The sequence below is a fragment of the Aythya ferina genome, assembly GCF_964211825.1.
Source record: "Aythya ferina genome assembly, chromosome: 1".
In the NCBI taxonomy this organism is placed as follows: domain Eukaryota; kingdom Metazoa; phylum Chordata; class Aves; order Anseriformes; family Anatidae; genus Aythya; species Aythya ferina.
This window is the reverse complement of record NC_140296.1, coordinates 160287927-160301676: the sequence shown is the minus strand read 5'-3', so window position 1 is coordinate 160301676 and position 13750 is coordinate 160287927. Positions and strand designations below refer to the sequence as shown.

Genomic DNA, 13750 nt, shown 5'->3' with positions numbered 1-13750 from the left:
TCCCCCGGCACAACTTGAGGCCATTCCCTCTAGTTGTATCACTGGTTACATGTGAGAAGAGGCTGACAACCAGCTTCCCACAACTTCCTTTCTTCATTCATAGATTGTTCGTCTTCTGTGTTTGTTTGTTTTTTTCTCAAATATAACAATTTTATAGATTAAAAATATACAGAAAACTGTCTTATTTCAAACAGGCTTGTTTAAAATAATTTTTATGCACCGGAAAAGAAGGAGAGAAGGACAACTGATATGAAGATGCACCAGACGGCGGATATACCATATGGGTAATACATGGTAATGTTTATTTGAATAAAAGGGCTGGCAAGATGAACAGGCAATCAATTTACCAGTAAATACAAATCTAATTTGTCTGTCACTTTGAAATATTCCATGCCAATTTGATTATAGCAGCTTCCTAAATTACTGTCTTCCTTCAGTAACTGCTCATTATCCCACACCTCTCGTTTTTATAGACAACTTCTCCTTTAACTATAACATAGTCAATCAATGTCTGATGTCCCCCGAACTGGTAAATCAAATGCTCCCACCTAAAAAGACAACGAGATGTTTAAGAATATCTGTTATTTGCATAAAAGCAGGTCACATACCTCGTATACCTGGCAATTACAAAATATTTGCTTAAACCATGGGAACCATTTGCTTAAACCATGGAAAACACTATTCCCTGTTGACATTGATTCAAAATTCCACATTTACATGTTGGTCTCTTGTTGCATGAATACAATGAACTAATGTACAAATCATTACAGAAATCCTTCCACAAAATAAACACGTATTATATTTAGATAATTTGTCAATAAGCACGGGTTATTTGTAATATTAGCCCTAAAACTATTATGCTTTATCTTCCACTGGAGTGATTAAGGAGAATGAAAGTGGGTCTAAAATGCTAGCAGTGTCCCTTTTTACAGATGAAAATAACTTTTAAAGCACAAGGAATTCATTAACCTCTCCACTATCCTTCCGGTGAAAAATTAAGTCCCTTATGTTAAATCACATTACAAATGATAACAGAAGAACATACCTTGATGAATTTATAATAACAAGGTCCCCCTGCTTGCCGATCTCTATGGAGCCATGCGTGTCTGATTTTCCCAGAGCATAAGCTGCATTAATGGTGGCAGCTGCTAGTGCTTCATTCATTGACATCTTCATGTTTACACAGGCCAGATGCATCACCATAGGCTAGCAGGAAAATTAAGCAGAAAATGGGAGTTACCAATAACAAAAATAAAGTTTATGCCTCAAATCCCACAGCACTCTCCTCCCACCTTATGCAAAAAAAGGAGTTGTCCCACATGATGTAAATCTTGCGAATTCCAAAATGAGAAATGTGGAATCAGGAGCTTTGCAAGCTTTTTTTTTGAAGCCTCAGTGCATTTGAAAAATCAACCCCCTTTAAGTTTCAAGAATTTCTGGCAAAAAGTACCAACCCACATAAATAGGCAGGAGCAATTGTCTAAGCTGCGCATGCAGTTCTCTGTGGATACGAAGAATGTTTTATGCATGTAAGATCTACACACAAGTCATACTAGCGGGAGATTTTGTAATTTTGTGTTGTTGTAAGTATTAGGGATAGCTTACCATTGAAAAACAGTATGCATTAGGATTAAAATCACTGCCAAGAGCAACTATAACTCCTTCATTTAACATTTTTCTAGCTTGAGGTTGCTTCAGTCTAGTGGGAAAAAAAACGCTTGTCAGTACAATTCTCTTAGTTATTACATGATGAATTACAAGAGCAAAAGTCATCACTCAGTTTGGCTACATCCATGCATTCAGTTACATCGATTCCTTTGGAGATGAAAGGCCAAATCCTCCTCTTGGCTACCTATCACCCTATGGACAGCATAAACGGAAACTGTGATCCACTGTTTTTGCAGTAATAACATGTGACAGTAACCACTATCAAGCACCACGCTGCAGGCCACTGAAATGTTGGTATTTATCCAGGCCTCAGCCACTTAAGGATTTACAAGGTGAAAATCTTCATTTCTCAAAAAAGTAATTTTCTAGTCTTTTAGCTTCAAAGACAGACTTGCAAACACGAGCAGAGGCATAACCAATGCAATAGTCTCTTCCTGATTCTGCTGGCAATTCGAAATAACTTGACAGTGTGAGTTTCATTTGTATATATTATAGGATTTCTCTCACTTAGCAGTGTTAATGCAAACAATAGCTAGCTTCACTAGCTAAAGCTAGCTGCTTCATAAAAGCCTCATGCTCCCACTGAATTCTATATAAACAACCCACCGGGGTGCTGTAACTTCAGGGTTATGCAGGAATCCAGCTTCATAGATCTGACCTTCTACCACCGATAAAATCCACTAACGTTATGAGCATGATGTCCCTGGTTTACATTACTTGGCAGTCAGGAGGTACCTCTGTAGTAACCACCAGCTGAGCTCTGATCTTATGAACAGTTGCATTTACAATCAACTTCAGTATCAGGAATAGCTGTTTCAAAACTGTTCAGCCACTTGGTAAAGCTGGGTAGGTGTTTGCAAGGACGGTCAGCAGCCTTAGGAAAGGCACTCACTAAGGAGTTTTAGCCAGAGCTGTTGTAACACCAGCAGCACCAACCATAATTTCCAGAAATAAACCAGTGTAACAATAAAAATGAAAACACAGAGCAAGAGCTACTCAAAAAGTAGTTTTAAAAGCACTGCAGTTAACAGAAAAGAACAATAAACAAGATCTCTGAACAGCTTTTATTTAGTATAAGACAATTCTCTTGCTATAGAAGACTCCTAGCAGATTTATGAGAAAATACCACGTTCTACACAACAGGACCCTCTGAGAGTTAACTGCGTTTAAAAAGATTTGTCTGAAAAGCTGCTCCCTGTCCTCACATGTCCTCTGTGCTCTACTGCCAGACTCCTACTAAGGAATACTGCAAACAACTGTTAGCAAAGGCCAAAATGAGAGCATGTTTATCATTAAGCAGCCCTTCAGTTGCATTCTCTGGCCCAGTTCTGGTCATCATATGAAGCCCTGGCTGCTACAGCTTTTCTTAAAACTTGGGACTACTGCAGGGGCAGGACCTTGTAAGGTCTGAAGTCTCATAATTAGTAGTGGAGCTGAGGGAGGCCAGCATCTCAAAGGATGTACCACATCAACTCACAGCAACTTTTGCTCATATTAGTGCCGTGCAGCTTTTGGCCCTCTAATACTCTTAACTAGTTATCTGTTGTACCTCAAACACGCCTTCCTCTTTTTAGAGTATATTTGAACGGGAGATCTGTGTTCAATAAATAGTGCACTGGGCACCAGAACAAATAAGGCCTCATTACCATTACTCACAGCTGATCATTATCTCAGTCTGAGACTTATCCTGAGGTTATAAAACTTTCACTGCATGGATTCTCTGGAACAATGTGAGCTACAGCTGCTGCCTATTCCACAGGTAGATATGGTTCTGCTGTCTCTCCTTTACCTCCCTGCCCAGGGTCAACCTGCAGGACCTGAAGTTTTCTCCAAGATCTGCATTCTGGCAGTGCGTTTAGTTGCAATTAGCCAGTGGGTTCAGAAGCAGTGTTGCAGGATATGCTAACCATAAATATGAGCACAAGCACAGACACAGAAGTGAACATGATCAGAATGACACAGATAACAACTGCACAAGCCCTTCCAACTCCTCAGAAAGCAGGCCACTGAAAAAAAAAAAAACAAATCAGTTTGAGGATTTTTCTCTTTACAGAATAGAAGGCATTATTGGGTTGTGGTCCTCATGACCTAGAGTGAAGCAAGTGATCCATTTATGCTTATCTGAAATCTCTGCACATGGAAAATAGTGCATTTAAGCCAATTCTGCTCAGCATTGCCTGGGTAAAATCTATCAATTTTTTACAACGTTACCCAGTCTTTTACCTCTTAAGACAACCAAAGGCTTCATTTCCCAGCAAAAACTTCTGCAAGACAGCAAATACAAACACTGCAGATAAAAATTGCCTGAAAAGAAGCCAATTCAATTTTCAAAGTCTAAATGTGTTGATGAAAACCAGTCATTCTCTTCTTAAATGAATGCCTGATTATTGTCAGCCTATCATGAGGGCTAAATTCTAGTTCTAGACTAAACCACTCACAATCTACCATGAGACTTCTCAGAAGTAGAGTACTGCCTCGTTTTTGGGAATGTCCACCAGAAATATGACATGAGCATTCAGCTCTTTGTGATTTGTCTTCAGTGATCTAGCCTGCTCATTAAGAGACAGATACAAGCTTACATTTTTGCATAAGACCCTAAGCCACAAATATGTTTTTGTTGTTACAAAAGTTTTTCCTCCAATCAAGTGGCCTTACCTTAGCATGTAGGCAGTAGTTGGCAAAAGGACAGCTGCACACTTAGCTCTTGCTATTGCTGCAATGCCTTCATCACTAACTTCTTCTAGGTGGCTGATAGCCTGGGCTCCTAGTTCAGCTCCAAGCTGAGGGAATTATCAGGAGAATTACTCAATTAAGGTGAGTCATATAACAGTGAACAGTTAATTCAGTCAAACAGTGTTGTTATCAAATGAGTGGAGCAGACAACTCATTGTTAATGTCAAATTTACTAAAAGAAAAATCATAAAGAGTGCCTGAAAGAACAAATGAAATGCAGACACAAACTATTTTCTACTTTACTGCATGAAAAGTTAATCAGAGAAAGGTATTAACCTGAGAGGAGGGGAACCTTCAGTTGTGTTTTTGACAGATGAACGTGTACACTATTGGCCAGCTATGGATAAAACCATTATGAACTCCTGTTCACAAAGTAAGCAGAAGAAAAGGGCTGACAGAACTGACACTGGTTGCAGAACAAGCAGTGTGACTGCTGCTTTCTGTGGTGAAGCACCAAGAAGGCTTTTATGATCAATTAAGATTTTCTTGAAAATATAGCAGAGAATAATCTGAGCAGAACTCATGGGAAACAGGAAATCTTTAAATGATGGTAAAACATTGAAAGGGACGGACTTTCTTTAACAAAATAGTTTCGAGCCTATTCTTGGCTAAATCAACCCTCTGAGTGTGCTATACTGCACATCTTGTTACTGCTAACAGTACATTTGAGGAAAAAGTATTTCCCCAGTTGCATATAAACTATTCTTTTGTCATCCTTGGGTGGATAGCCACCTCCCCCATTCGTATCACATGTGGAAGATAAGCGAAGTCGATGTTTGATTAGGCAGTGCATGTCAGTCACACAGGTCAGGGTTTCCTTCCAGGTCCAAAACTGCACAATGGCTGCACATTCGTATTGTCTATGAATGATCTACTTCATAAAGTATTTGAAAAGAAAACCTTGGATGTGAAAACTGCAATTCTTTCAAAGACTGAGGTCTAACAAAAGCAACGCAAAACCAAAAGTGGCTGAACTGAACATTAAGAGAGAAGTACCTCAGCAGATTTCATCGGATGGAGTTCATCACCATGGAAGTTAATCTGTAACCCTATATCTTTTCCAGCTTGAAGAATTCTCCTAGTAGAATCCAGATCAAAGACTCCCTTCTCACAGAACACATCTATATTGTTAACATGCATTTCACCACTTAGTTTGAGTTCTTTCAGTTTAGGGAGATGGTTATTGATAATGTCATCTGCGGCCTCAGTAGCAGTTTTCCCTCTAATGAAAATAAAATGTTACAGAGCCATAAGAACAAAAACTTTGAAGCTTGGCAAATATTCAAATCATACATGCAATTACCAGATCGTTTAGAAAATGATGCAAATACAAATCACTCAAACTTCAGATTAAAAAACAAAAGATGCTGTAATTTATGTACGCTCAAACCATGAGCTACTTTCCATTCAAAAGTTTTAGCCTATATTACTCTTTATTTTATAAGGTTGTTTCTTTGGATGCTAACCAAGACATGGGACATTTAAAAACCAATACTTCTGCTTTCCTATTCATATATTCTGACCCAGTTGCATTGTATCCTAAAACACAACCATGCAAAATATGTAAATGATTATTTTAATGTCTTAAATGATATTCATGCAGTATTTTTATGCAAGTATCAAAGTTCAAAGGGTATGTGTAGTTTTGTTTTTTAACCTCTCCTCCTTTTATGATATCATTCAGAGCAATAGCTAGATAACCATCTCTAAATCAGACAGGCCTCCCGAGATTAGATCTGCCAATGTCAGAACCATTTATGAACCTCCTATTACACAAAAGATAACCCAGGAGAGATAGGTAAATGGCTCTGAAAGAATGAACAATCCCAGAATATGTGATAGAGTTAGTATTTTGCAATTTTAAGATCTGAGGATAAGTGACATACTACAGCTAAATGTCTGTGACAGCTCAATCCTCATTTCAGGCGCTGTAAAGCATGCGCAGACCAGAACTGCACAAGTGCCATATGTGGGGGAGTTCAGGGTTTTACAGTGGCAGTAAATTCAAGAAGCCCCAGTCTGCTCTGATTTACAAATGAGGTTGTGCAGTTATAAAGCGGAGTAAAACCTGGCACGCTGCCCTTCTTTTGTTCACCTTTCACAGAAACAGTTCTTGGGCTTGCTCAGGCTCTTACCATGTCAAGCCTTCTCTCTTTTCTGCTTTAGGCTCAGTAGTCTTTGGAGGACTTTGGACTTAAAAATTAGGACCAGAGCCAAGACAAAACATTCTTGATCTCACATTTTTGGGGACATAATGCCCCAAAACTGAAAACTGATGTTGTTCTAATGCAAGAGGCTTTTGCTCAGGAAATCACTTTGAAAATTCCTTCCTAAAGATGAAAAATGGGCCCGGTAAAGCCTTACCAATAAACTAATAATAATAATAAAAAAAATAGAATCAGATAGCCCCAAAATCATTAATTTAATTCAAAATGATGACTAGAGGAAAGGTAAATCAGTTACTTCTTTGCCCCCCTGCTTTAAGCCTGCTTTTTAGGTTAAATTCTTAAAGAACCAGCAATATTCATAGTCCAGAAGTTCTAATGCTGGAAACATTTCTGCAAGGGCAAATGGAGAGGAACAAACATTAAGTACCTATAGCAAAAGAAAGCGTTACTTTTTAAGACTTACATAAATCAGAAAGATTTAAGTAAAAACAGTCAAATCGATCTTAACCTTTTGTTTACGTGATTTATGCATATCTACAGGACACTTTTATGGAATATAATGATGAAAGGAAACTGGCATGAGCTTATGTGGCTTGGAAGATGTCTGTTGAACAAATCCTAGAATCCACAAGCTCATCACTTATTTGTATCTGAATCATTCAAAAGAGCAATTTCCAGCCCCAAACCTGTGGGCAATGTGCTCCCCTTGAGATCTTCCACTGTTACTGAAGCTGCAGGAAATTAAGAATTGAAAACTTGAGCTCAGAATCACAGAATCACAGAATTTTCTAGGTTGGAAGAGACCTCAAGGTCATCGAGTCCAACCTCCAACCTAACGCCAACAGCCCTCCACTAAACCATATCCCTAAGCTCTACATCTAAACGTCTTTTGAAGACTTCCAAGGATGGTGACTCCACCACTTCCCTGGGCAGCCTGTTCCAGTGCCTCACAACCCTTTCAGTGAAGAAGTTCTTCCTAACATCTAGCCTAAAACTCCCCTGGCTCAACTTAAACCCATTCCCCCTCGTCCTGTCACCAGGCACGTGGGAGAACAGGCCAACCCCCACCTCGCTACAGCCTCCCTTGAGGTACCTAAAAAGAGCGATAAGGTCGCCCCTGAGCCTCCTCTTCTCCAGGCTGAACAAGCCCAGCTCCCTCAGCCGCTCCTCGTAGGACTTGTTCTCCAGGCCCCTCACCAGCTTCGTCGCCCTTCTCTGCACCCGCTCAAGCACCTCGATGTCCTTCTTGTAGCGAGGGGCCCAAAACTGAACACAGTACTCGAGGTGCGGCCTCACCAGAGCTGAGTACAGGGGGACGATCACCTCCCTAGCCCTGCTGGTCACGCTGTTCCTAATACAAGCCAGGATGCCGTTGGCCTTCTTGGCCACCTGAGCACACTGCTGGCTCATATTCAGCCGACTGTCCACCATCACTCCCAGGTCCTTCTCTGCCTGGCAGCTTGCCCCAGATGTTCATGAGCCAGTCAAAGGCAGAGGACCACCACTCTGAACATTCAGGCCTTAGATCAGGGAAAACTGCAAAATTCTTCCCAGAATAAAAACCTGAGGCAGAATCTAAGTTTGATGGGTCAAAGAAAATGCAAGCAAAATATTCTGGACATGAGCATATGAAGAAAACAGAAGAGGATTTAAGAAGACCCAAACTGGGAAACATAAACATATTGTTTCAAATATACTTTGTTACATTTTAGGAAAGCTTGGCAGAAGAAAATTTTCTGAAAACAACCAAATTTCAATGCAAAGCAGTAACACTGACAAAGAGCAAGAAAAATTAAGTCACATTACTTTGGCACGGAATGAGCTCCACAGTATGTTGATGAAATGCCAATATCCATGGATTGCTTAGCACGTTCAATCACTCTAAGCATTTTAAGTTCCGTTTCTAAATTTAAGCCATATCCACTCTTGCACTCAACCAAAGTAGATCCTGCTCTGCGCATGCGTTCAAGTCGGTGTTTGAAAGTATTGAACAGCTCTTCTTCTGTGGCTTTCCGAGTGTGTTCGACAGTAAAATGAATACCTCCTCCAGCCTGGTGGATTTCCATATAGGAAGCGCCTGCCAGCTTGGGAGAAAAAAAAAAAACAAGAACACCACCACACACATACAATTAGCCATTAAGTGTGTATTTTCTCTCCAAGTGATTATGGAAAGTGCCTTGAAGTATCTTTGCAGTGAGAGAGAAAAAGATAAAAAATATCCCCATTAATCCTTCCTCTCTCCTTCTCTCTACTCTTCTCTCTCCCCTCCACCTAAGCAAAGAAACGATGTAAAAAGCTACATAAAAATAATGTCCCCTGGGCCCTAGGAGAAAACCTATCTCTACCTTACAGATTCATTTATGTGGAAAAACAAGAAAGAAAGAAAAAAGACTTCATGATTAAGATGGGAACAAAAGGTGACAATCCTGATTGCTTCAGTTAATGCAGAAGTGCACTGAGACTGGCTGCAAAAGCTGCAGTTCCACTCCCCTTACAGCCTATCAGTCCTCACAACTCAGCCGTCCTCCCTCACTTGTATTTCATGACAGAAATTACATTATTTTCTACATATGAAAGACAGATGTCACTAGAAAGAGTTATGCATTAAAAAAAAATAAAAGAGAGAGAAAGAAAAATCCAGCTCTATAATTTCATGCTGTTACCTTCATTGCAAACTCATGAACCCTATCACCAGCCCACACTGGGTGCGTATGTGCATCTACCAGGCCTAAAGAAAACAAAGTAAACGTACACTCAAGTTATTTCACTGTAGGAGAAAAGCATTAACATGTAAGCAAATTAAATGGACAACAGAAGCTCCCCTACAAAGCCTCTGTTTACAGAGAAAGAAAAATCCAAAATGTCTCCAGGAAACTTGCTCGGTTTCTCATGTTGTTTTGATGATGTTTTATTTGTTGAAGTGATAAATTACAATCTTTGAAATTGTTTACTACAGTTTATTTGTGTTCTCTGAAGAAAGCAAAGTGTTTATGCTGGGCTCAGCACTCTAGCACTTACTCTAGCAATTGCCCGCTTGCTCCAGTGGGAGCTTTTTCAAAGAGCTGTGAAACCAACACTACTGAATGCCAAAGTGCATTTCAAAAAAAAAAAAAAGAGGTCTAACAGCTCATGTGGTAATACCACCAGGAAAGTTTAAAATGCAATATACTTGCTCAGAATCAGGTAAAGTTTCAGAGTATGTGACAAACTCCTGTACTGCCCTTGGGCCTCCAACTATCTATGAACAGCACCGACAGAGATGAAGCTCCACAGCTGAACAGCTGATGGAAAGGGGACAGAAAGAGATGTGAGATTTAAAAGTCACTCAGAGAACCTGCTACATTACAGCTGTGATCTACGATACAGACGTAAGGTGAAACAATAGAAGACACAGCTCCACCACAAAGCCAAAAGAAATATCCTGAGTGCTGCAACCTTACCCTTCCAACAATCCTGATGAGGAACGTACCATACTCTATCCCCCACCACATTATCAAACCAGTACTGAATGAAGAGGAAAAAGGACCAAGGAATGCTTCACATGTGTATTTTGTCTCTAAGCACTTGCAGCCTTTCTGCATTACATCAATATGACAAAACAAACCTACCCGGCAATACGCATTTCCCAGTGCAGTCAATTTTTCTTTCAAATGTTGCTCCTGAAAACTGATTGCGAATAACATCTGCGGGGCCCACAGCTTTTATATAACCATCTCTGTAAATAGATGATGAACAAAGGAATCTTGTATCTCTTTAAAAGTCAAGCTCCAAAAGTGGCCAAAGAGCCCCTGAAGCAACAACTCTAGCAGCAGAGCAGGAACATTGAGAACTGTTAGCAGGACTAAAGATGCACAGAGGAGGTGGCTTGCTAATCTTACAGAGGCACAGCAAATGATGGGTTATGCTATACATTTCTAGTTCTCTGCTGTAACACTTGTCTTGTCCTCTCCTTAGACTCCTTTAGGATGATACCTTGGTTCTAACTTCTACTACACAACGTTATTATTCTCGTGTGGATCAGCAAATGTAACGCATTCCTCCAGCAAGTATCTGCAGGGCATTCTTCTCAAGGAAGCCAGTGACACTGCTATCCCTTGCCTCCCTGTGAGCTGTGGGGATAAATCTGCTCGGGGCTGATCTTCAGTTCAATGGGCGTTTTCTCAGGGTGGATCTGGAGGATCGTACTGGGGATCTCAGACTGTGCTAGGCACAGGGCATGCCCTGAATGCACAAGGCTCCATTTCACCACACGAGTGGAGCTGCCAGGCTCTGTTCTTTAAGCCTCGCCTTTCTCCAGCTCTTTTCAGGCGTTGGGGATAGCAGCCGGGAGTCATCACAGGCAGCGCGCTGAGGGCACCTCTACGCTAGGCAGCAGGGCTGCCAAGAGGCAGGCACGGTCACAGCCAGAGTGCTCAGGAACAGGAGAGAAGAGATGGAGCTGCATGCATTCATTAACTGCGATTCTGTTAATTGCACAAAGTATTTATGTGATTGATGCCAGTTCACGCCAGTTTGCCTGGAAATAAAGCGGAGCACAGGGTGACAGTCACAATCTGCAGCATGCAAGAAGTTATCATTAAGAGGCTAAAGATGTGTACACAGCATTAAAAAGTAAGTTGGTAGGATACCGATTGAAATAATGGGAATTAACAGCGCACGCTTCAAGGAATCGTTTCTTTCCTATGCCGCTGCACACACCGGAGCCCAAGCCTCGCCCCACCCAGACCCCATCCCCACACTGCCCACCGGGGGCGAGGGCACCTGGCCGCCCTGCAGCCCCCCGTCGCTGCCACTCACTGTCCCACCACCAGGCTGGCGTTTTGCAGCACGGCCAGGCTGGCCATGCCGGCCTGCAGCAGGTACTTCTCGCCCCGGCCGCACACCAGCACCAGCTGCCGGGCGTTCTCCAGCAGCAGCCGCTGCTCCCCCGCCATGGCAGCGCCAAATGGCGGCCGGGGGGCGGCCGCCGCTCGGCTCAAAGTCCCCCGGGGCGGTGCGCGAAATGGCGCCTCCTGCACCCAGGGGGGCCCCGGGGCGGCCCCCTTGGCAGGCAGGGTAGGGACCCGGTGGGTTTTCCCCGATGGGTTTTCTCAGGGTGCTGCTGGCAGGGTCACTGGGCTGCTCTCCCCATCACAGCACAGCCCAGACCCCCGCAGGGGAATGGGGAGCTTCTGAGCTGGGTGCGTGTGCTGGCACCCGTGGCATCGCCAGCCTGCCAGCTGCAGCCCCCGAGGGAGCCTAACAGTTCTCATCGCCTGGATATCCAGGCAGACACTCATTTATCTGGGTAGATGCTAATTTATCCGAGTCCACGATCAAAGGTTTGTTAGATTCTGCTGCCCCCTACAGAACTCGGGATGGGAGAGCTGGGGAGCAAAGGCTCTCCATGTGGATTTCCCATTTTCTTCTCTTCAGGTATTCACAGCAAGTGTGGGGCTCCAGTAATTCCCAGCTGGCAAACGGAGTGGATTTCTGAGTAGGTGGTCCCTCAAACACCTCTGTGATGGTGGTAATCTTCAGACACTCTATTATCTTTTAGAAAGGGGCTTGATGTATAATGCTTAAAACACACTTCCGTGCATACACATACTCCTATATAGCAGAAACAGATGGATTTGTTGGCTCAAATCCTGCACCACACCATAATCTGTGTCTTCCTTCTGAGCATTCTCTCTCACCAGGAATACAAAAGGTGGATATGAGAGGTGGTAGGTGGTGCTGTGCTCCTTCCAGGAGATCCTGCTGCTTATTTTGGCTTTCCCTGGCAGTATCACAGTTTGTATGAAAGTAGAAATTAAAGAGGAACCTCTCAAGAGAGTGATAGCAAGGGCAAGACACCGCACGGGATGACGTTTCAGCAGCAGAGGTGGTGTGAGAGCTGGGGTGTGAGGAATGCAGTGCCGCACGCTGTGGTGGGGTCTGGCACTTGCCAGTTCAGTCCTGCCCATAAAAGCAGCAGAGCTGAAGCACACCCCAGCACATAGCTCACCTCTTGTGTGGTGGGGTGGCAGGCAAATAAAGAGGTTTAGAATGAGGACTGAACAGCTTCCCTGTTGCACTGTCTTATGGCAGTTTTTAAGTACTGCAAACTCACCTGCCTTGTATTCACAAGTATTTTCATTCTCAGCCTTGTGCTCTGCTTGCAGAAAACTCAGTGTTTTGTATGCACACGTTGTATATAGGATGTGTTTTCTGTTGTTTTCTGTTGAGGATTCTTCTCTTTAATAGGCAAGAAAATGAAGGACAAGGTCAATCTACTGCAAAGCCCGTGGTTTATGACATTCTGTCTGATATATTTTTTTAAAGTACTACCCAGAGAGACAAAGCGGTTTCTAGGTTGCATCCTCAAGAAATTCTTGAATTTGACAGAAAAGAAGATATTCTATAAGTTGGGCTGTATTATAAAGACATTAATGTCAGAATTCACAGGAGGTAAAAACAGGAAGGTAGACTGCCAGAGGAATCTACTAGGGGAACTCAGTCCGTTAAATGTAGTGCCTTTAAATCACAGCCTTAATATTCCAGTAAAAGTGCTTTTTGAAAAGATTTTAAAAATATAGTATCTTAAATAGTGTCTGATTTTGTTTTTCCTGCAAAATTGCATAGATATTGATAAAAGCAATCAAAGGAATATAACTCCTTTCAGAGCAAAATACGGAAGGACAGTTCCTTGTGTCTTAATTTACTGAAAAGGTGAGTGTTGAAGCTTGAAGGATAATATCCTATGCTGATAATACTTTTGTAGTTATCTTTGGGCATTTTAGGTTTCTGGAGTTTGCAAGTTTTTGTTAAAAAATAGCTCATTTCACTGAAAATTAAGCAAAATAAGATAGTAGAAAGAATATAGAAAATAAATAAATAAATAAAAAAGCAAAGACGTGAAAAAGTAAATGGATGATCAGGTTATTAAGAGATTTCCTCTCTTCTTGCATGTAGTCATGCATAAACACCTCAGCATTGTGATTCATTTCTCAGCAGCCCTTGCAAAAGCAAACAGAAAAGATATGGCCACTTTTCAGCTGATGGGTATAGGATGTCTGTTCTGGAGTATCAACAGCCCATTTTTAAGTTAGGGAGTGTCTGCCGCGGTCAGAACAGCATATGCAAAATGCTCTCCCATTTATTTTGCTGCCAGAGATTTATTTGGGAAAAAGAAAAAAAAAAAAAAAAAAACTTTTCTA

General features: G+C 41.9%; 1 protein-coding gene across 3 annotated transcripts; it reads right to left on the bottom strand.

Moving 5' to 3' along the window:
* Positions 1–274: 274 nt before the first annotated feature.
* AMDHD1 (amidohydrolase domain containing 1) lies at positions 275–11546 on the bottom strand. 3 transcript variants are annotated; one of them, XM_084537077.1, is made up of 9 exons: positions 11367–11535; positions 10178–10284; positions 9233–9297; positions 8376–8653; positions 5398–5623; positions 4324–4448; positions 1606–1699; positions 1046–1206; positions 275–548 (listed from the first exon to the last, which is right to left on the bottom strand). In XM_084537077.1, exons 1-9 carry the CDS (start codon positions 11501–11503, stop codon positions 434–436), a joined length of 1308 nt encoding a protein of 435 aa, XP_084393203.1. In that variant the 5' UTR covers positions 11504–11535; the 3' UTR covers positions 275–433. The 3 variants fall into 3 exon arrangements, with proteins under 3 accessions (XP_084393203.1, XP_084393205.1, XP_084393204.1); XM_084537079.1 differs by lacking the exon at positions 9233–9297 and having other exon boundaries at positions 10178–11085; positions 11367–11546; XM_084537078.1 differs by lacking the exon at positions 9233–9297 and having other exon boundaries at positions 11367–11515.
* Between the last annotated feature and the right edge of the window lie 2204 nt (positions 11547–13750).

Coding starts and splice junctions, on each gene's coding strand:
- AMDHD1 (XM_084537077.1), bottom strand. CDS start 11,503: ATGGCGGGGGAGCAGCGGCTGCTGCTGGAGAACGCCCGGCAGCTGGTG. Junction 5,624..8,375: donor GGAGCTCATTCCGTGCCAAA/GTAATGTGACTT, acceptor TATTTTCATTAG/AGGGAAAACTGCTACTGAGG. Junction 1,700..4,323: donor ACTACTGCCTACATGCTAAG/GTAAGGCCACTT, acceptor TTTTCCCACTAG/ACTGAAGCAACCTCAAGCTA.